At 36.6% G+C, this 24,388-nt stretch overlaps 1 protein-coding gene across 2 annotated transcripts in view; it reads right to left on the bottom strand.

The window, feature by feature from the left end:
* Nucleotides 1–207: 207 nt before the first annotated feature.
* The window catches only part of EDIL3 (EGF like repeats and discoidin domains 3), a 489,148-nt gene continuing 464,967 nt past the window's right edge, over nt 208–24,388 (bottom strand). The window contains exons 11-12 of one of the 2 annotated variants that reach the window (XM_056112535.1): nt 1,844–2,037; nt 208–417 (exon numbers count right to left, since the gene is read on the bottom strand). In XM_056112535.1, the coding sequence (XP_055968510.1) occupies nt 1,888–2,037 (150 nt within the window). In that variant the 3' untranslated portion in view covers nt 208–417; nt 1,844–1,887. Of the gene's footprint in view, nt 2,038–24,388 lie in introns of both variants that reach the window. The other variant, XM_056112534.1, reaches the window with a different exon arrangement.

Here is a 24,388-nt window from a genome sequence, read left to right as displayed (position 1 = left end):
AATCTTCTAAGAAAAATTATATAGTCTATAAGGGAGAAAGTCTAACCATTTAGTGAGACAGTAAATCTTTAAAGAACGATCATCAGCAGGAAAATAAGTATGTATATACTTTTGAACTAAAGTAATGATTTGTAAAATTACTTTAAATTTTAACTAATTAACTTTTAAAAATTTATCCAGTAAAGGAACACGGCAATTTTAGGGTTTGAAGGATGCTGAAAACTCATCGACATTTTAAATATTCCAAATCAGCAATGACTTAATAAGAACCTGAAATAGAGAGCTTGTGAACACAGAGAAACACGTGACCAGACAATTCTAAATTTTCTCTTATTACAAATGCCATTATGATTGACTTTCTCTTCAAATTCTTCACTATGATTGAAGACCACTCCATATATACATCATTATAAAATGCTGTTAACACACGGACAGACAAGACAGTAAGTCTAGTGGCTTTTTTTATGCAGCACAAATAATAAAGAAAAATTTAGCAGTGTTGCACAGAACTTCAGCGTTTCAAACACATACCACATTTTCTTTTCAGGACCCTTAATTAAAAACTCCCAAATTCTGTGTCTAAGCCTTATAAAGTAATTCGTGTAAAGCTTATAAATCAGATGTTGAAGGCTTTTATGGAGGCAGTGTGAGCTTTAATTTGAGAGATATGTCAATGAAACCTCCACTAACAACAAATTTTATGATAATTGCTTATTTTTTCAGGACCTTTGAAGCAAAAAAATTGAAATCAATTTGCATCTTCAAAATGGTTTACTACTTTGTCACTAGTAAATACTTTTCTTTCTACAAATAATTATCCAATGTGCTCTCCTAGGAAACTACCACCAGTTTGAATCTCAATGATTTTCTAGTTTCACAAGAAATGCAGAGAACAAAGAAATAATGAGTATGCTTGGCCAATCAATGTCACACACTGTTAACATATGCTGACTTCATAACCTAGATAAAAATAATCATAATATTTAAGTAAGGGTAAGGATATGTAAATACCTTTAAAATAAAGGTTTATATTTTTAGTTAAAAAGAATTTATAATAATTTTACTACTTATTTTGCAAAAAGTTAGTATTGAGTTCTTTAGGAAGAAAACATTGAAAATTGCATATCTGTACTTCCTTCAGAACTAGAATTGCAGATTCAGTATAACAACATTGAATAACCAACTGATATCTATGTGCCATATATATACTAACAAGATACTTCATTTAGGAAATTATAGGATAAAACTCAGTTGGAATAGTAAGGACCTATTCAGGTAGTATACAATATAAATAATAAAGAATTGCATCAAAATGAGAAAAAAATGCTATAATGCCTATTTTGAAATTATGACGGTGAAAGAAAATTATGTTATTACTCCATGTTACAGATACTTTATAATTCTGTTATAAACACTGGGAGTGTTTGGTAGGCACAGGGAAACATTGAGGATAATGTAATGTCATTACAGAGGAAAAAAAACCTTATTGCTCACATTTCAGAATTCCTTTAATTATTAGTTGATTAGAAATGCTATATCAATTCTTTTGCATGATAACTACGTTATTTATCTTACTCTTGCTGTAAAACAGAGTCTATCTTTTTTACTTAATGTATCTCGATCATTGTGATTAATTCAGGAAATAAGGAAAAATGGAACCCAAAGTTAATGTGATGTTGCTTAGGACATTTACACTAGAGCAATCAAATTAAATAATTACTTTGAAAAGGCAGGCTTAGACCTCCTTAAAAAGACAGTGGCCTACCATAATTTCAGCACGTTTGTCATAAAACACCCCATCCAGTTTCCTACATATTTTGCTCAGTTCATTCCATAGACATACATTTTAGGGAAAAAGAGAAGAAGGTTGTGTGTGTGTCGGTCTCCTCATTCTTCCTCCGTGCAGCCCAGCAGCTCCGACCTCAGGGTGATTCTCCCGTACCAGGACCAAGGGAGGATTCTAATGAGCCGTGCATAGATGGGAGGGTCTATGACATTTTTCCTGTGGGTATCATTGTCAAAATTTCCCTGGAAAACCTAGCAAAGAAAAGCAATAGTTTCAATCATATTGGCTTCTTTACTTTGGACATTATTTTATATTTTTATATGATCATCATTCTCAAATATGAGTTGGCTGATATTCAGTTTAATTTTTTCACAGCATATTCCATCTTATTCATGACTTACATTAATACCATATTTTTCTGTTATTATTCAATCTACATAGTTGAATGAAACAGAATTGGCTCGCTAAGGTTGAACAGAGATCTATCATTTTTATCTGCTTATCATAATTTTAAATGAAAATAAACTCTATTTTCTGCTCTGATCACAAGCTGACTTTGCTTAGGAAGCTTGTCAAAAGTCCTCTCAAGAAGTGACAAGATCTTGGCTGTATGCAAATTACCATCATTATCTGATACATAATGTCTCCACATTTACAAGGGTCAAGAAGAGAAAGAGTTAATATCGTTCAGGATATTTTAAAGAAAAGGTTACAGAAGGCACGCATACTGTTTCTTGATAAATAAAATTATATGACCCTAGCCAAACAGCAAAGGAGACTGAAATGGACAAAACACATGGATATCTGATGAGCTGTTTCTTGGCATGCTATCTTTTGCTTGCTTTGCTCATATAGGAATGATCCATCCTCCAGAGACAGTCCAGTCAATGCTGTTGTTGATTACACTTTTTTTTGAAGTTTAGCACACTTAAGCATATTGCATTTATTTATTCTTATACTTCTAAAAATTGAACTTCCATTAGGCTTCTGCTGTTCGGATGAATCAATAACTGTATATATGACAATGTTTGCCATGTTTCCAGCCAGCCCTCCATTAACCCTTCCTACCCTATATACCTATGTTCTCTTGCCCCTTTACATCCAATAAACCATTCTTAAATCTGAAACTTTAATTTTCTTTGTACTGATTTTATTTTTCAACTACATATGAGAAAAATAAAATTGTCTTTCTCCCTCTGATTTATTTCACTGCTTATAATTATATTTGAGTATCTCTATCAATTCTTAGATTCAAAGAGCAATGTATGATTTCTGTGAGTTGTAATGCAATCCATCTCTATTTTCATTTATTATTCTGTTCCATTTTATAAAAGGCTTTTTGTACTATTCCCAACCCAAAAGACATCTGCAGTAATTTTCAGAAATTCCTATTTAAGAAAAAAAGGTAAATAAATAAATTAAAAATGCTGGTTATTCCAATAGAAATGGCATTAAATTATAATTTTTTGCTAGAAATTTATATTTTCAAAATTTTTAGTGTTCATGGAACACTTTCATTCTTCACATATAGATTCTAAATATTTAATTAAAATCATTGCTAATGATTTCACATTTACTTTTATGTTAGCCCAATTAGAATAGTGAATCTTTTTCTGAAATGTCTTCCTTTTTAACTCTATCAAACAGAGTTGTTGTAACTGGAAGAAAATTTTCTTGCTTGCTTGAAATTAAAACTTGACTATATGGCCTATGGCCAGAGGGTAGCTTGAAAATAAAGTTCCCCAAAAGAAGGAATAAGAGACTCACATTTTCCATGACAAAATATGTAATGCATATTTTTAAATATTCTGAGAGTAAAGAGAATGTATTAAAATATCTGTCCAGAGTAAGTTGTTTCAGACACACATGATCACAAAAGGTCCCTTAGAAAGAGGAAAAAAAGATATTTTTCTTGAAAGCATTAGGCAGCATGGCACTGATTAATAGAAGCAACAAAGAAGATGTGAAATGTTCTGGTGGTTCCATAGGAAGACTATTTTCTGGTGAGGGCAGATACAAAGTGTCACTCCCATCTGAAGAGGGGATAATTTTTCAACTTGACACAAAATATATCTCTAAGACTACTTTGAATAAATATTTTCTGAAAAAAGAAAATACTGAACTGAACTGGAACCAGTATAGAATTCATCATCTTGGCACATCTGAATTCACATTCATTTAATAGAAATTTTATTTTAAGCAAAGCTCTACCATGCATTGACCAAGGAAGAACTAATTCTGGATTGAAATGTGTTACTAGTAAATAAGTGCTTCTCTGCTGGCAAAAGCTCACATGCAAAAAAAAAAAAAAAAGACATACCATGCAAGCACCTAGCCAAAAGTCAGTGAGAGGCTTCCAATGCAACAGAAAAAAAAAATCAGAGTGCCTTCTATGGTTTTCTGACATTCTTTGACTTATGATGTTGGATTCAAATGCTTCACTGAGATTGTGGTGGGAAACTTAATGTAGAATCTAAAATCCAATTTCATAGCCCTGCTAGAGAACTTAATGTATAACTTTGGAATAGTAGAGTTTAAATTCATTAACTTTTATCATAAGATCTATAACTGTCCGAAATATAACCCTATACCACTTCTTGAAATGAAATATAGGAAGACACAATTTTGAGTCACTGGTTCTCAGTACAAGTTTCAATAAGAAACCGTCAAACCACAAAGCATTACTTGAATTATTAGTTGTACATAAGGTAAAGGTAAAAGGTAAAGGCCCTCCCGTTGATCGTCGATTTGCTCGAGCGGGCCCAGTAACATCTCCATTGGAGACTTTGTTGTTACTGTGTCTGGCATATCAAATATGTCACGGGGAGCTTGCCAGGCTCTGCTGTGCGGGCGAGATACTCTTGGTAGCTTGCCGGGTTCTCCGAGAGGGGTGGAGGAATGGAACTCGGGTCGGCCATGTTGGCTGCTTGTAAGGCGAACGCCCTACCCGCTGTGGCCGACCCGAGTTCGATTCCTCCGCCCCTCTCGGAGAGCCCGGCAAGCTACCGAGAGTATTCGATATGCCAGACACAGTAACAACAAAGTCTCCAATGGAGACGTTACTGGGCCCGCTCGAGCAAATCGATGATCAACGGGAGGGCCTTTGCTTTACTTTACATAATTTTAAAATGCCCACACAGAAACAGCGATAGTTTACATTGAAACTATGCTAACCATGGTTGAAAAGTACTAAAATGACCCTTTAATTTAGAAGTCATATTGGCATAGAAGAAATAACATAGCATTATGCACAAAAGCATACAAACTGATGTATATTCTTGCTCTGAATAAATGTAACACAGGAGTTTTTTTCTACACTGCTGGGAAGATCCTGTTAAGAATGCTAGGACACCCCTGAACACTTGCGTTGGTGGTCCCATCATCCCCACAACTACAGAACCTTTGCATTGAACTACCTGGTAATGCTGTATCACCTTTGGTGGACACAGAACACCTGAGCACTGTGAAGAAAACCTTCACACAATTGGGGGTGGGCGAGAATAATGTTATTTTTGCATTTTACTTGACAAAGGAATGCAGCTCAGTATTTTAGTTATCTATTTTCAATCTGTAAAATATTCTATAAATTACTTTCACATTTTTTCAATGTAAAATCACTGGAGCGATAGCACAGCGGGTAGAGTGTTTGCCTTGCACGTGGCCAACCCGGGTTCGATTCATCTGTCCCTCTCGGAGAGCCTGGCAGACTACTGAGAGTATCCGGCCTGCATGGCAGAAAATGGCTAGCTCCCGATGGTGTATTCAATATGCCCAAAACAGTAACAACAAGTCTCACAATGGAGACATTACTGGTGCCCGCTTGAGCAAATTGATGAACAATGGGAGGACAGTGCTAGAGTGGACAGTGATACTTTCACATGCATTCTTTAGAGACAAAGACACCTTGATTGAAAGCTAAGTCCAAAAGATGATAGAGAACATTCAAACTCATAGAAGGGAAATACTGAACATGAGGAAGACAGTTTGCATTAGAAGGTTTTAGAAAGAATATGCAAATATATCAGTTTTGGAAGAAGATTTAGGTGATCATGTTTGCTGATATATTCAAACATGATAACACTTAGGGTCTTTCAGGTTTTTACCAGCATAAGGGGATTGGTGTGGGAGGCATTCAGGGGTTGGGGGGAAGAAATTCAGGATCCTTCGGAGGACTGCCGCATTTACAGCTTAGAAAAAGAAAAATCCAACTCCCTGAATAAGACTGAGATTCTGGAATTTATTTGCTAATGTCTATTCTCCTTTTATACAAGTTAAAATTGTAATCAGATCCACACAGAGAAAATATCAGTAAAAATATCTTTTGTATCCAGCCACAGTTTAATTTTCTCAGATCAAACTTGTCTTTGGCATAGAAAGATTGCATTCATCTGGGGAACATAAAGTAACAAAATAGGAGACTAACACCCAAGAATAGCTGAGATAAGTACCAGGAGGTTTACTCCATGGCTTGGAGACCAGCAATACATGCTAGGGGAAAAGGCAGCTCAGTTAGAGAAGGGAGCACCAAATAAAGGGTTTGGGGAGGATCTTCCCAGGATGGGAGAAGCAGGCTTAAAGTAGACTATAGACAGAACATTATTGCCACTCAATGCCTCTTTTGCAAATCACAGCACCCAAAAGGAGAGAACAAAAGGGAATGCCCTGCCACAAAGGCAGGGTGGGATGGGGGGATGGGGGTGGGAGGTATACTGGGATCAGTGGTGGTGGGAAATAGGCACTGGTGGAGGGATGGGTATTTGATCATTGTATAATTGAAACCCAAGCACAAAAATTTATAAGTCTACAACTGTACCTCTTGGTTTGTCACTAATAAAAATTAAAGAAAAATAAAAATGATGAGGAGTGGGGCCAGAGAGTAGAGAGTTTGCCTCGCAGGCAACCAATCCAGCTTTGATCCCTAGCATCTCACATGGCTTTCCAAGCACCACTAGTAGTAATTTTTTTTTTTTTTGCTTTTTGGGTCACACCCGGCGATGCTCAGGGGTTACTCCTGGCTCATCTGGCTCATGCACTCAGGAATCACTCCTGGCGGTGCTCGGGGGACCCTATGGGATGCTGGGAATCGAACCTGTGTCGGCCATGTTGGCTGTGTGCAAGGCAAACGCCCTACCCGCTGTGCTATCGCTCCAGCCCCTAGTAGTAATTCTTGAGTGCATAGACAGGAGTAAACCCTGAGCATCACTGGCTGTGGCCCAAACACACAAACAGAAAAAGTTTAAAAAATAAATAAAATGATGAAGTTTAATTAAGAAACATGAGAATGGTCATTTAAAAATCTAGCATTATAATCCTTAAAGTAATCATTTTCTAGCATAGTTAAACTTCACGTCAATTCCTGAAGCTAGTGAATTTTCTATTCTATGGAAATTTTTCTGGGTGAAACACCTGATAATGATATTGTGAATAATTATTTGTGTTATTTTCTTTTCCTTTTCTTAATGTTTTGTTTGATTCATAAGATCTTCAATAATTTAGTTATTATGAAAATAAAAAACACTGAGTTAAGAAGCAAAAAAAAAAAACCTTGTCTTTGGATAGAGTACTATTTGCTGAACAGAATAGATATCATCAAAAGGAGGCTGCCAAGGATGACAAAGGAGAATTTTTTCCTCTATGATCAGGGAGCTGAGACAGATCTCAGCTTCTCGCGGCAGTCAGTATTATGGCTCTGGTTTTTCACAAATGCAGTGAAATCCTTTGAGAGAATTTCTTGCAAGTACTATTATTTAGAAAGTTACCTGGTTCATGAAATGCCAGTCGCTTTTGTTTGTCATAAACTTAACTCATTAAAAGTTTTAAAGAGATTCCCCACTGTTCTAACCTTTTGCAAGTTATGTTCACATCATCAAAATAGTGAAGGATCTTAAACATTTTTATAGAGCGTCCAGAACCTTCGGAGTTACTGAGTCAGTATTTTCGGAGAGTCCTAGGTGACCTTCAATTTATCCCTATGGCCTTTTGGAATCCCCATCAAGAATTTGTTAAGTGGAAACTATAACCATACTCAAGAATATTGCAGAAATATAAGGATTGAACAATGCTTCCTTGTTTTTCCCAATGTTGTGTTTGTCTTATTATTGCTGTCAAATATATTCTAGTCTTTATTGACCATTGTATACATTGATCTGATGTTCTTAAGGAATAAATGACAAAGAAAAAAATCCATTTCTTAGTGTATCATGTATAAGCCTGTAGGAGTATATGTTGGGGGGGTCAAAATATTCCAACAAAACAATAACTCTTTAGCATAAGAAAGAGTGCATACAAAGTTAGAAAATTCTCTTCAGCTCTGTCGACTGAGAAGCCCTGGTATAATTCTATCTTCAAAATGAAAGACACAGACCAAAAGAAGTTATTTATCTGCTAGACCAACCCCTTCTCTAACATTTCTGACATTTGTACCTTTTCTGTGGTAACCTCCAATATTTAGATATTTTGAAATCTCTAATATTGTTAGGCTGAAATATGTCTCTTCCTCACTTCTATATGTTGACTCTAGTACTTTATTTGTGACAAGGGTAGACATCCAGTTATCAGGAAGAAGACTGTGACAATTTATAATACAGGCCTCTCTTCCTCATATGTGATGACTTTAAACCTTTTTGTCTTGATTATTTTTGGATTCCTTCTAGTTTGACTGTCTATACTCAAGTGTGATTTGGATAGTGCATTCTTACAATCTGAAATTTTTTGGAGTGAGGCACACCTGATGGTACTGAGGCTTTACTTCTGGCTTTGCACTCAGAGATCGCTCTTGATAGGACTGGGAGGACCACATGAGGTGTTGGGGATTGAACCTGAGTCAGCAATGTGCAAGGCAAGTATCCTACCCGCTACATATTGTATTATCTCTTCACCCCCGGTTTTTTCTATTTAAGTGGAATGAAAAATAGACTCCATATTGCAGATATAATACTTATGTTAATATAGTCCAAGATTTAAAATGCTGTATTAATTTTAGACCATAGTAGAATAACTGTCCTTCCTTTGTTCATCAATTTGCTCGAGTGGTTAGTTCTTGGATTTTGCGTCACTGATGAGTTGATTGACTTCTTTCTCTCCTTTGGATATGAAAGTCTTTTCACACAGCAAGCTGCAAATACCTTCTCCTGTTCCTGCTGATATTTCCATCCTGCTAATATTTTATCTCACACCAACAAACATTTTCACAGAGTCCAAGTTATTGATATATTTATGATTTATTTATTTTTCCTTTTTTCTTTTTTTGCTTTTTGGGTAGGGAGATTGCTTTGCACACAGCCGACTTGGCCGACTTGAGTTCGATTCCTCCGCTCCTCTTGGAGAGCCCGGCAAGATACTGAGAGTATCTCGCCTGCACAGCAAAGCCTGACAAGCTACTCCTGACATATTTGATATGCCAAACACAGTAACGATTCTCACAATGGAGACATTACTGGGCCTGCTCGAGCAAATCGATGAACAACGGGAGGACAGTGCTACAGTGCAGTGCAGCTGAATAACAGTCAAACTCTGAAAGATTTCCATATATTTTTCTTAAGCCAGGACTGTCCCGGTATTTAGTTGTAAAATATATTTTATAGTAGATATAAAATTTATACTTATCTCATTTTATATTCATTGAATTCATAATTTTGAAAAGTAAAAATTCTTCAAGTGAAAAATGTAATTCACTTATAAATTGTGAAGTTTGTGAAAAAATCGTAGTGGTTATGATTTACATATGTATTTAACAAAATAACTATATTATGTGAGCACAAAATGTACTTTTGTGGGTGACATAAGATGAATTAGTTAATATGTCAACATTATAAAGTTCATTATATACATTGTATTAGTTTTACTTAAGTTTTTTGACTACTAAAAATTTCTGAGGCTTTTTCACTCTGGAAAAACCCATGTTCTATCTTGAACACATATTTCTGCTTCTCTCCTCAGTTATTTTTACTCTGGAGGAGCTCATGTTTCCCTTGAAATCATATCACTCTTTCTGTCCATCCCATTTAATACTTTCAATAAAACGATTTCATTTCACTAATAAAAATTATTGAGCTGCAATTTTAATGAATGCCATAAGTAATTTAAAGTCATAATATCTTCATAGAATACATATAAATAATGCCATTAACCCATTTATCAGAAACTTCAATTATTTATGATCCTACTACTAGATTATCAATTTTTTTGCTAATATGGATTTATTTTATACTTTTTCATATTTTGGCGTTTACAAAGGAGCAAAAAAGTAAGAGAAAATTGTGTTAAAGATACAGTTAATTGTATAACATTTTTAGTTAATTATGTAAATATTATAGATCACATTGAAAGATATTATTAGAAATTTTGCACATGCAAGTATTCCTTTAATGATTGGTACATAAAGTTGAAACCAAAGTTTGGTATTTTAGTCACCATAGACATTAGCTAGTCAATGAATTCTATTTCCTGAAACTTGCCAGTATTCTGAAGCCGTATTTGTTTCGTCAGTAAAGAAACGAACAGCACCCGGCCCAGACAAGGTTTGACCTGAACACCTGAAGAACCTGCCGTCAGTACTCATCAATACGCTGGCTCGGCTCTTCACACACTACCTGTCTGAATGCAAGGTTCCGTCCCAATGGAAAACCAGCAGGACTGTACTACTGTATAAGAAGGGAGACATCCACAACATTGGCAACTATCACCTGATCTGCCTGTTGTCTGTCGTCTACAAGCTATTCGCTTGAGTCATTCTGAATAGGATTGGCAGAACACTAGATGAAGGACAACCATGCGAGCAAGCCGGGTTCCGCAAAGGATTCAGCACCATCGACCATATCCACATGATAACCAAGCTCATTGAGGTTTCTCGGGAGTTCAAGATGCCGCTCTGTTTAACATTCATTGATTTAAAGAAGGCCTTTGATTCTGTTGAGAGGGAAATGGTCATTGAAGCCCTAGCCAATCAGGGCATTCAAGCCCAATACATCAAGATCCTCCGTGAGCTGTAATACGGATTCACTACCAGGATCTCACCATACTACAAAGAAGTAATCATCCATGTCAAGAAAGCGGTTCGGCAGGGTGATATCATTTCACCGAAATTCTTCAGTGCCACCCTCAAGAACATCATGCGACGACTGGAATGGGAAGGAATGGGAGTGAAGATAGATGGTTAGCAACTACACCACCACTGCTTTGCTGATGACATTGTTTTAATAACACCAAACATTAGCCAAGTGGTACAAATGCTGGCCTACTTCGACCGTGAGTGTGGAAAGGTCGGACTGCAGCTGAATCTTACGAAGACAATGTTTATGAGAAACAGCCTCATTTCTGATGCTCCATTCGCTCTCAACAGAACGACCATCTCTGAATGCAACAGCTATGTGTACCTACGTCTAGAAGTCAACATGACAAATGACCTGGCACCTGAGCTGCACAGGAGGAAGAAAGCGGCTTGGAACGCCTTCAAGAGCATCGAAGAAATAGCTAAAAGGACGAAGAACCTCCAGCTCTGGGCACATCTTTTGATTCCACTGTTCTTCCTGCATTAACATATGCCTCAGAGACCTGGGCCCTACGCAAACAGGATGAGAATGCTATTCGGGTCTCCCAAAGAGAAATTGAAAGAGCTATGCTTGGAATATCACGTTTCACTCAAACGAGAGAAAGAATCTGGAGTTCCGACCCCTGTCGATGATCAAGAATCGGGGACGCCGTCTCGTTTGCCAAGGTGTCAAAAATCAGATGGGCTGGTCACGTAATGAGATTTAAAGACGACCGCTGGACTAGAGCCTTTACAAACTGGATTCCACGGGATGTCAAAAGACCGCATGGCCGCCCACCTACCAGATGGTCAGACTTCTTCATCAAGATCATGAACGATTGGTTTGAGGCTCTTCGTGTTCCTAGAGCGTACAGACGCTATTGGGCTACACTATCACGGGACAGGGACAAATGGAGACATTACTGGTGCCTGCTCGAGCAAATCGATGATTAACGGGAAGTCAAGTCATCAAGTGATCTGAAACCATTTCATAATCGAATGGTTGGTATTTCACTCTTGATGTTTTTCTGTACAACCAACTCCACTCACCAATGAAACAATTAAATTAATCTAACTATAACTATATTCTTTCAGAGTCAATAAATAATAAAAAGCTTTTAGTTAAATTCCATTATACTATGATATATTCCTTGAAAAATAGTGTATATTGTGAATCACAATCCAAAAACACACATAGCACAAACACAAAGGGTTGTTGCTGGCAACAATAGATTATGTTAAGAAGAGTCTATACTGAAGGGCTGAAGGGCTGGAGAGATACTATAGTGAAAAGGACGCTTGCCTTGCACAAGGCCAACATGTGTTCAATCCCCAGCATCCCATATGATACCCCGAGCCTTATAGTAGTAATTTCTGAGTGCAGAGCCAGGAGTAACCCCTGAGCACCACTGGGTGTTGTTGCCCTGTCCACCACCACTGCTGATAAAAACCAATCACAATAAAAAAAAAACAGAACATAATGACATATATAAATAATTTTGCAATGTAGTTCATTTGGGATAATAATTTCACCTGTCTGTTAAGAAATGGTTTTATGCCATAAAATATTTTGAAAATCTGGTCACTGGTTGCTTTAGAGATTTCTGTTCTTCCTTAACTGCTTCAGTGAAGTCATCTGAGGCTTTCAAACTGCCTAGCCAAAGAACTAACTTCAAAAGTCCAATTATAGAACATTTTGTTTGATGGGGGAAGTGAAAAGAAAAACATGAGTCATTTGAAACCACTAAAATGGATATATGGATTTTCTAAGAAAATTATTTCTATTCTCATTGTTGCTCTCATGAGATTTCTTGTGACTCTGAAGTCTGCTTTCTTTGTAATTATGTAAAAAATAAAAGTCTTTGACTTCTGGGAATGTATTTCACTGAACTAATCTGGCTTTGCTTCATGATTCTAGTATATATAAATCTTTTCTTATATCACTACAAATGTTTTATTAAGCCACAAATTTGATGTTCACTTTCAATTCTTGCAGGCATGTTCATATTCTACTGTTCTATCAGACTTTTTCCCCAACGAAAAATGCAATATTTTTCTAACCAATGCAAGATATTAACAATAACTGGTAAAAGTGCAACCATGTTGTCTTTTTTTCTACCTTGGCAACAACAAAATGCCATTTATTGCTCTTTTAAATTGTCACATACACTTCATTTTCCTTTAACTGATGTGAAAGCTGGTTGGTTGATATTTACTTCTTGGTTTAGAAAGAAATCTGTTATATCTTTCTAAAATTCATTCCTTCCTCAGTCCTCTATGATGGGAAGTAATGGGTCATATGAAGAATTGGCCCATCTTATAGGATATTTTTAGGCTATTATAAAGCCCCAAATTTATACAAAGAAATTACCAATTTTCTCTGGTAATGTTAACATCTGTATTATTGGCAAGATATTTTAGATCATTTGTCATAACCTAGCCCATTGTGAGACAGGCAAATTGAACTAAGTGACTTCTAAGATCCAATTCAGCAGGCTGCTAGAGAAAGGGGATGGTGACAGAGCAGTAACCTGTATTCTATAAAAGAACTTCAGCACCAAGTAACTGGAGACCAGACTGCTTCGTATGAAGAGCCAGGGGAGGCTCCCTGAAAAATGCATCTGACTTTAGCTATTAAGTCTTGAACCCAGGAATCAAGAGAAAAATTAAAACCAAAGATTAGAACTCTTTACACTGTATACCCCTTCTCTTCAACTAATGGTATTTAGAATATGCAGTCTTCAAGTCAGTAATAGGTCAAACTACCATATTTAACATCTTTTATGACTAAGTCTCCTTAGGTAACAAGAAGACTCTAGGAAATATTTCACATAGGATCAATGCCCATAAAGATTTATGAAACATAAAATATGTCACTCTAAAATGTGGCTATAGAGTAAAACTATCTGCTTTCTAGCAAATAGATTTTGCCTGCCCTAAGAAATATTCTGACAGAAAAATATATTGCCCTAGGAAAGCATCTGCTTTTCAAATATATCTCTAGGATATATTTCAGGTGTAGTCAGAGTAAGACCATATCCATTTTTAGCTTAAAATAAAAAAAAGGTAAAAATGCATTTTATCTTTCCTGTAAAAGTACAGAACAACCTGCATTTCCATTGTAACTCAATGCTCATCTTGCAGAACTGCCCAAACCATTCCAAGCAATTTGTATTTTCTTGAAACGATCTGTAGTCTGACTCTACTTCCTCAGAGTGCATCTCTAAATCATGTGGCAGTGAAGATTCAAAATATTCACACAAGAAATCAGGATTATTCACTTCATTCACCCTATCTTGGCCAAGGATGTGGAAGCATGTAAGTGTGATTAAAGATTTCACCCAGGAGTCTTCAAAACCAGAATTGTGCTGAAGTGAACGGATCTAGTGACTAGAAAAAGATAATCCTGGGGATACCCAATGAGGTGTTGATGGGAACATTTGAGATGAAGCAGGTGTGTGGATGACCATATTTACATACACGTGTGTGTAGATGTGCATGTATGAGTGGTGGGTGCATTTTCTTGTCAAGATGGAAGGTATTATTCCTTATCTTTTCTCCTCCTGAATATTCTCAGTGGACCATCTGCCCCTGCTCCCAGATCTGGGAGAACTTTGAAGGAAACATTATAGCAAGATATAAAATTGGGGAGAGATATTTATTTTAAAAATAAAAAAATATTAGTTTGAGACTGAATTTGAACAGGACATCTATATTTTTATTTGCTGAACTAGCACTTTTATTGAAGAGCACAGAGAATCATGGTGTTGAGATGAGGAGATGCAAACTCTACTTTAGTCTGAGCTGACTTCTGGATCTCTTTGTATTGAGGATATATTGATTATTAAAATATATTTGATGCCTAGAGTGACAAATCAATTTTTTTCGTACTAGAGATAAAGTAAAATAAAGTAAAGGCCCTCCCGTTGATCGTCGATTTGCTCGAGTGGGCCCAGTAACGTCCCCATTGGAGACTTTGTTGTTACTGTGTCTGGCATATCGAATACTCTCGGTAGCTTGCCGGGCTCTCCGAGAGGGGCAGAGGAATCGAACTCGGGTCGGCCATGTTGGCTGCGTGCAAGGCAGATGCCCTATATTGGTGAATTATCATAAAAAGTGAAATTTTGCTATGTTAAATAACATTAGTCCCATTTATCTCCAAGGGCTTTCCTTTAATTAATATTAACTATTTAGCATTTTTTCATTTGTACAAAATTAATTCTATTCCTAGCTCTCTAGCAAAATTGGAAAATGATCACTCTGTCCAAGCTTCTAGGGCTTTATCATCTGTTCGCAGTAGCAGAAAACCTGGGAGGGATGTTCTTTCTTGTAGAAGTAATTGCTGGATTCAACTTTAAGTTTTGAAAGTTATCTTTTAATCAGTTTTGTGTCTCAAATAACACCAGAAGCTTTATAATGATGAGAAATGTGTTGCCACATTAATAAGGGCCTCAGGGACTTTGTACAGATGTGTGCCTCCAGAGCACTCCATACATATTAATGGTTTAATTTTTGAGATATCCAACAAAAGGAAGTCTAGGAAAATCACTGCCAAGTGGGTCATTTCAAAGGGTGTGGCAGATAGAGAAATCCTATTTTTCTTTTTTTAAATTTTAGCTACTGTGGTTTCCAAAACTGTTTATGGTAGGATTTTATGCACAAAATGTTCTAGCAACACACTCTTCACCAGGGCGTCCCCTTTTCTGCCTCATCCCCTATTATAAGTTTCCTGTTGAATCCCTTTTCACTAATACAGAAATCCTTTTGATAGATTCTCACTAACAGGGTATTATTATAACACATACCTTGTCTGCTTTTTTACTTAAAAACAATGAAACAGTGGAGAAGGAATGCAGTGTTAAGTCACTTTGATAGGCTTAGAGACTTTTAATTAATCAACATATTGGAATTTATATTATGATGATGGCTGTGAAAAAGTCAGAAGCAGCAAATGAAACTGTAACAGACTAGAGACTATTTTACCTTCAAAATAAATAATTTCATTTATTAAATTAAGAATAAATATATTAAAGAGTTAAAAGGTTGATCATTTGGTAATTAAATAGAAATGAACCATTCATATATTTCCTCTATTTTAGCTAATGTTCAGTACGGAATTTCAACAATGATATGACACAGACAAATTAAGTACTCATCTTCAGAGAAGAAATGAGAATTAACACATTTACATTAAATAGGGGCTGGAGCGATAGTACAGGATAGCACAGCGGGTAGGGCATTTGCTTTGCACACAGTCAACGTGGCTGACTCGAGTTCGATTCCTCCACCCCTCTCGGAGAGCCTGGCAAGCTACCGAGAGTATCTCGCCTGGCAAGCTACCCGTGATGTATCTGATATGCCAAACACAGTAACAACAAAGTCTCACACTGGAGACGTTACTGGGCCTGCTCGAGAAAATCGATGACCAATGGGAGGACAGTAACAGTGACAGTGACATTAAACAGAACTCTGTGATTTTTAGAATAAAAATTTCCGTGCTGAGTTTTTCTGTTCTCATTACTCTCATGTTAATAATATGTATGAATTTTCACTAGTTTCTGTGTTACTATTTTGACCATAATATTGAGGACTTACAACCATTATTTTTAAACCTTTAAAAATAATTAATATTTGATGGTTTACCTCTCACACCTCTCTCTCAATATTTTTTTAAAATAGTATTAAAAATAATAAAAATTTAAAAATAGTATTAAAAATTTTAAATCTATGTATAAGGTAATAGGACTTAAAACTAAAGTCAAATGTACAGGGCTAATATTTGAAGGTCCCTGAAAATAATAAGGAAAATTTGAATTATGTATTAGAAGTAATTTTTAACCTACTGGCTAACAATTTCTGTGGTGTCTAATAAGAAATTCCAACATAAAAATAAAATCAGAATTTTCAGTGCAGAAATTTTATTTTAATTATTTTTTTGATACCATCCATTTTCCTCTCCCACCTTCCCTCCATCCCTTTCCTTTATTTCCTTTTTTTTCTTTCTTTTTTGCTTTTGGGTCACATCTGGTTTGCTTAGGTGTTACTCCTGGCTCTGCACTCAGTAATTATTCCTGGTGATTCATGGGAGAGCATATAGAATGTCTCTTATTGAACCCAGGTTGGCTGAATGCATGGCAAATCTACCTACTGTACTATCACTCTGGACCCTCAGTGTAAAAATTTTTTATTAATTTCTGATCCAAATATAAATTCAGTAAGATGAAAATTGGAAACTAATCCTTTTAGAATTTTGAGAACTGAAAAAATTATGAGAACTTATATACATTTTATTCCATAACACGTAAACAATTCCTTGGGTGTAATTTTTTTCAGCTATGAAGAAGTATTTGTTACCTAGAAAAAAATGCAGTTTCCATTTTTTAAAAGATATTTTGTCAAATTGTCTGAAAATTCTGAATGCTTATAACAAACATATAATCATTTTTTTAATTACTGCATTTCCCAGCACTGCTTTCTTCTTTTTCAGTAAATTATCTTGTTGAGAATGAAGTTTCAGACTATCTATGTTGGTGGGTCTTGTCACTAAATATGAATCTAAATGTGAATGTAATGGCTTTTCCCCCCTTGCTCCTAACCTTCCCTAAAATTGATGTTTTATGGATTTGTTCTGGATGTTTGCTTGTTGTTTTCCCCCTGATATATGATGGTGTGTCCTTTGACAAGCAATTCTGCTTTTCTTTTAAAAAAAATTTAAAAATTAAAGTGAAGAATTTAAAAAAAATCAGTGAAGATTTAAACATCCAAATACATCTAAGAGAGAACTATAATGTTAACTATGGACATTCATGCAATGTTGTGTTAATACAGTTGCATCAGTTGTAATAAAAGTACCTCATTAATGGAGATGTCAATAACAGGATAAATTGGTTGGATGTGTATGTGTGTATGTGTGTGTGTTGTGTGTGTGTTTGTGTGTGAATAAGCAGTGTATGGAAAATGTTTTTCTGTGCAAATTTTCCATTAGCTTAAAATTCCTCTAAAGAATAAAGTTAATTATTTTTAATGAAAAAATCATTTTTTCACTAGTTCTTATTGAATGAAATATACTTAGAATGATGTGAGGAAAAGAAGGAATGGGACACGGGTTTCAGCAGAGTCAAAAAAAGCAAAGCAACATAGAGACATGCAAGAGAGATACATGTTGGATGGGTTTATAGAGTAGACTCTAAACCTATTCTATTAAACTAATACAATCGTATCTAATAAACCTAGCGATTTCACTGGATAAAATTAGCCACAGAGTCTGCATAATTAGGCTAATATTATAGTTTGTGAAAATACAAAGAATTTTCTATGCAACTTAAAAATGTATTCTTGTTGGGCTTGAGAGATAGTACAGAGAGAAAGGCTCATTCCTTGAACAGACCAAAACTGGATGATATCCCTAGAACTTCATATGGCCACCTGGGCACTACCAGAAGTGATCCTTAGCACAGAGCCGGGAGTAAGCTCTGAGCTCTGAGCACAGTGAGGTGTGGTCCAAAAAAACAGACAAAAAAATTATCAATTCTTGTGGAAAGTCAGTTTACTTTTTAATTGCAGTTATCGACTAAATTTAATAATTTATTAAGTTAATGAACTTATGATAAATAGCATCTGATGGTTCCTATGGCTAGTTTATAACTCTACTTTGTCTTTTACTCTACATATCTAATTAGCTACTCAATTCTCTAGTTACAATTATTTATGTTACTAAACCTTTCTCTGAAGAACCCCATTGCCTGATTGTCTCTCTTTGTCTCTCTCTGTCTCTCTTCTTTTTCACTTTCATAAACACTTCTTCACCTGAGGTTCAAGAACAAGTGTGTTTTGATGGTTAGGCAATTTGTAGTCCAAGTTAATCATCTTCTTTGTAATAGAATTATCTGTAATTTCTCCTCAATCTTTTTTTCTGACCCCAAGTCCTGACTTAAAACTAATTCTAAGCAGGTTTAATTATGCATTCTGTATACAATAACTAGTGATATCATTCTATTCACTGAAGATAATATGTTGTTTTTCAAAGTTATTTCTTTTAGTCATTTGTCCTTTTTCAATCCAGAAAGTACATAAAATCGGCAAACTACTTTCAGTTTGATGCAAAATTCTATTATGGAGCATTTCCTGAGATGCAGATTCTCAGAGGCTTAGAAGAAATTTATAGAGATTATAATGTTCTTCAGGAAAAAGCAGGAATTATAAGTCAATAAAGAAATTATAAAGTTTATCTAATTTTCGTAATTAGTATATAGATCTTATGTAAATAATAAAAATTTATATTTTAAAGTTTTGACTAAATAGCTTAATTTTGCTTATTGTCAACTTACTACTTTGTGAACATTTTAGATTATACCACCTTACTAATTTATTCTTAAAATCTGTATTAAAATACAATAATATCATCGCGTACTATTTACTTTCACTAATTCTTAGATCGAGCTACCTAATATATATTAAATTTTCAAAGGGTAAGTTCATCATTGAAGCTTACACCATCAAACAGAACCATTCTCAGGTATGAATGAACATTAAATAAAAAATCTAATAAACCAACATTTAGGTGAACCTAGATAATTTTCTATTTTGTATATATTAATTTATATCCTAAAAAGGTCTCATAACTTTGAATTATGACAAGGATAAAAAAAGGTAAACATTGAAATAAAAGTTATTCCAGATGGCATTTATTTAAATAAATCTACTCAATTTTAAAGAACACTGGAACTTATAGTTTTTTCATGAACTTAATTTCAATTAAGTCTTTCACCAAATACTTAAACGAGTGGACTACCATGACTATAGATCAATGACTAAATGCAGGTTTATAACTCTTGCTATTTTTGAATTCCTATATTTATTCTAATTTTGTGTGAAGTGAGGACTTGGAAATTTCTTTCAGAAAAGCAGCTTTTGCTCACCCCGCCCACCTCTGTCTTAGTAGAAAATAGTATCAACTTGAGACTAATGATTTTCATGAATCTTTTTCTGATCCCACAGTTTGGAAACGTAATTGTTCCACCTTGAAAGACTAATTCACCTAATTTAGTGTCCTCATAAAAGTTTTTCACTGAAGATTCCATTTATTTATTTAAGGGATTCTTCATCTCTGAGTTTTTTACCCATATTAAAGTCCTAGTCATTTTTGTTCTTCTTCGTTTTGGCAGCCTAGTTCAGCCTTGAGATTTTATCAGCCTTTCCTTCCTCATCCTTCTTAATGCTGCCTTATTGGTGGCTATTTCAGGGTCAGGGGAATGAGACCCATTGTATTTACTGGTTTTGGCATATCGAATACACTATGGATAGCTTGCCAGGCTCTGCCAGGCAGGTGGGATATTCTCGGTAGCTTGCCAGGCTCTCTGAGAGGGTTAGAGGCTTTTAGGGTGGCCTCTAATCGCCCTTGCATTTGTTCCCATGGTTCAAGCCATATTTGAATCCTATCAAATATGGTGTGGTAATCTGGAAGATGGGTGTTAAGTGTCTTATGAGGTGTCATAGCAAAGCGGCCACGTGGTCCAAAAGCATCCTGGAGCGTGGTGGAGGCTGGGTAGTGGAGGTAGTGGAGGTAATGGAGGTCTGCCGATGAGGTACTTATCTGATACTAGTAGGGTGGGTTTTCTCTGTGTAATTCTTGAGGGATCAAAAGAGCTATGCTTGAAGTATCACACTTCACTCAAATGAGAGAAAGAATTCGGAGTTCCAACCTCCGTCGACGATCAAGAATCAGGGATGCTGTCTCATTTGACAAAACCTCAAAAATCAGATGGGCTGGACATGTAATAAGATTTGGAAACAAGCACTGGACTAGAGCCACTACCGACTGGATTCAATGGGACATCAAAAGATCACGTGGCTGCCCACCTACAAGATGGTCAGACTTCTTCATCAAGATCCTGAACTATCGGTGTGAGGGTCTTTGTGTTCTTAGAATGAGCAGACGACATTGGGCTACACTAGCACGCAACAGAGATGAATGGAGACATTACTGGTGCCCGCTCAAACAAATCAATGAGTAATGGGATGTCAAGTGATTAAAGTCCTAAGGGATAATTATAGATACCCCTCCCTGACCCTTACCACTCACTTATGCCATTCATGGGCTGCAGCTCTACCCCAGTAAAGTCAGCCCCAACAAAGGAGTCACTTGATCACTTGACCTCGTGTTAATCGTCAATTTGCTTGAGCGGGTGCCAGTAATGTCTCCATTTGTCCCTGTCGTGTGCTAGTGTAGCCCAATGCCATCTGTTCACTCTAGGAACACGAAGAGCCTCAAACCGATCGTTCATGATCTTGATGAAGAAGTTCGACCATCTGGTAGGTGGGCAGCGACGTGGTCTTTTGACATCCCGTGGAATCCAGTCTGTAGCAGCTCTAGTCCAGCGGTCATCTTTAAATCTCATTATGAGACCAGCCCATCTGATTTTTGACACCTTGGCAAACGAGACAGTGTCCCTGATTCTTGATCGTCGACGGAGTTCAGAACTCTGGATTCTTTCTCTCATTTGAGTGAAACGTGATATTCCAAGCATAGCTCTTTCAGTTCCTCTTTGGGAGATCCGAATAGCGTTCTCATCCTATTTGCGTAGGACCCAGGTCTCTGAGGTGTATGTTAATGCAGGAAGAACAGTGGAATCAAAGAGTCGTGCCCAGAGCCGGAGGTTCTTCGTCCTCTTAGCTATTTCTTCGATGCTCTTGAAGGCGTTCCAAGCCTCTCTCTTCCTCCTGCGCAGCTCAGGTGCCAGGTCATTTGTCATGTTGACTTCTCGACCTAGATACACATAGCTGTTGCATTCAGAGATGCTCGTTCCGTTGAGAGTGAATGGGGCGTCAGGAACAAGGCTGTTTCTCTTAAACATTGTCTTTGTAAGATTCAGCTGCAGTCCGACCTTTCCACACTCACGGTCGAAGTAGGCCAGCATTTGTACCGCTTGGCTAATGTTTGGTGTTATTAAAACAATGTCATCAGCAAAGCAGTGGTGGTGTAGTTGCTAACCATCTATCTTCACTCCCATTCCTTCCCATTCCAGTCGTCGCATGATGTTCTTGAGGGTGGCACTGAAGAGTTTTGGTGAAATTGTATCACCTTGCCGAACCCCTCTCTTGACATCAATGATTACTTCTTTGTAGAATGGTGAGATCCTGGTAGTGAATCCGTAATACAGCCCATGAAGAATCTTGATGTATTGAGCTTGAATGCCCTGATTGGCTAGGGCTTCAATGACCGCTTCCGTCTCAAAGGCCTTCTTTAAATCAATGAATGTTAGACAGAGCGGCATCTTCAACTCCCTCTCTTGAGCTTATTCGCCAACGTGGTTTGGCACATGCCTCAGGCAACCGCAAGCAAAAGCCCAAGCTCGCAAAGCAGTGCAGAGATGCGATCAAGGAAGACCTCAAAGAGAGAAGAGCAGAAGTGCTGGTAGATGTGGCAGAAGCCGGGAAAAATATTCGTAACGCCTGCCTTTCCCTTGCCAACTACAAGACCAAGATGACTGCTCTCCGACGTCCTGATCGATCTATCACATCTTCCAGAAGGGCAATGGAGAAGATTATCCATGACTTCTACTCAAATCTCTTCGATAGCCATGTCCACTTGCCGACATACCAAATTCCACAGGATAGATATGTCGTTCCTCATGTTCTCCCTTCTGAAATCCGACACGCCATTTAGTCGGTAAAGAAACGAAAAGCACCTGGCCCAGACAAGGTCAGACCTGAACACCTGAAGAACCTGCCGTCAGTACTCATCAATACACTGGCTCGGCTCTTCACTTGCTACCTGTCTGAATGCAAGGTTCCGTCCCAATGGAAAACCAGCAGGACCGTACTACTGTTCAAGAAGGGAGACATCGAAGACATTGGCAACTATTGCCCGATCTGCCTATTGTCTGTCATCTACAAGTTGTTCACTTGAGTCATCCTAAATAGGATTGGCAGAACACTAGATGAAGGACAACCATGCGAGCCAGCCGGGTTCCGCAAAGGATTCAGCACCATCGACCATATCCACATGATAACCCAGCTCATTGAGGTTTCTCGGGAGTTCAAGATGCTGCTCTGTCTAATAAACGAGTGACAGTTGATTTTGGGCAGTCATTTGCTTGCCGAAATGCACCCAACTGATGTACTTCCCGTTTGCCAGTTCCCTGACCTGTGGAGTCAACTGAAGTGCCAGAAAACAGGAAGAAGTAGATGATTCCATCTTCACTAATTGCTGATACCAAAAGCCTTGAATAAACCCCAAACACAGAAGAACTTTATTATATCTGAAGTGAGGATCTCAAAGGAACAGTATTTTGTACACTGAGCTGAAGATGACAATACAGGAGAGTTCTAACAAAGATAAAGTTCAAGATTTAGGAAGCCACCCAAAGAGAGCAAAAATTGATAAAAAACAAAAACAACTAAAAAACAAGAGACCTATGGGATAGCGTAAAGTGAAAAAGTAAAGAAATTATAGGGGTTCTAGAGCAAAGAAAAGAGAAATAGGGAGGTAACTTCAGTGGGACAAATTGTAGTCTGAAATCTCCCCAGTACTAAGATTGAAAGTCTCCCAAATTCAAAATGAGCAAAGAGCTAGAATCAGTATAAACACAAAGAGAAAACACCAAGACACACTGTAATTAAAATGGTAAGAGCAAGACATAGATATTCTATCCTGAGAAAGATAAAATTTAAAAAGTTCAAAAATTATTTTAAAGAAGCCCCCAGAAAAAAAGAGTAGACCTTTCAAAGGAAGCTTTATAGTATAATCAGAATGATTTGCTATAGCCAAACAAGACTACTGAATCCAGTAAACATTCAAATCCAATGGTGTAATATAAAACCCCTCTGTAGTGCAATAGTTAGAGGAGTTATCAGCCACTACTTCAGGGCTTCAAGAGGTACTAAATTATCTCATATATATTCAAAGAAATAAATACTACTGGGGCTGGAGATTTAATACTCTGGGTAAGGTGATTGATTTGTATATACCCAACCTAGATTGGATCTTTGGCAACCCATATGGTCCCTTGAGCACCATCAGGTGTGATTACTGAGCAGAGCTGGGAAGAAACCCTGAGAATGTCCAGGTGTGGTAAAAAAATAGAAAAAGAAGTAATGAAGGAAGGAAGGAAGGAAGGAAGAAGAAAGGCTAAATAACACATAGGATAAAAATGGCATTAATTTCATTTCCTTAAATAATACATTCAATATCAATTGTCTAATCTCATCAATCAAATTGTACAGTATCTGGATGTAAGAAAAAACTGAATTGAACCTTTTACTGCTTATAAGATATTCAATTTAAATGTTACATAAACACAGGCTCAAAGAAAAAGACTGGAAAAATTATAGAGACTTATAGTATGCTAAATCAAAGGAGCATTTGGCCATATATATCAGAAAAATTTGGTTTCAATGTGAAAAGACAATATAGATGGAAATTATATATTGATCAAAGGATCTACACACCAAGAAGACTTAAAATTGTAGACATATATGTATCAAATGAAGGATCATCAGAATACATAATCAAAACATGTAAAACTACTATGAGGAAGCCTGAAAAAAAGGAGATTTTAATAACACACTCTCAC

Source organism: Sorex fumeus, unplaced genomic scaffold (genome assembly GCF_029834395.1).
Source record: "Sorex fumeus unplaced genomic scaffold, SorFum_2.1 ptg000018l, whole genome shotgun sequence".
Lineage (NCBI taxonomy): Eukaryota > Metazoa > Chordata > Mammalia > Eulipotyphla > Soricidae > Sorex > Sorex fumeus.
This window is presented reverse-complemented; position numbering and strand designations above follow the sequence as displayed.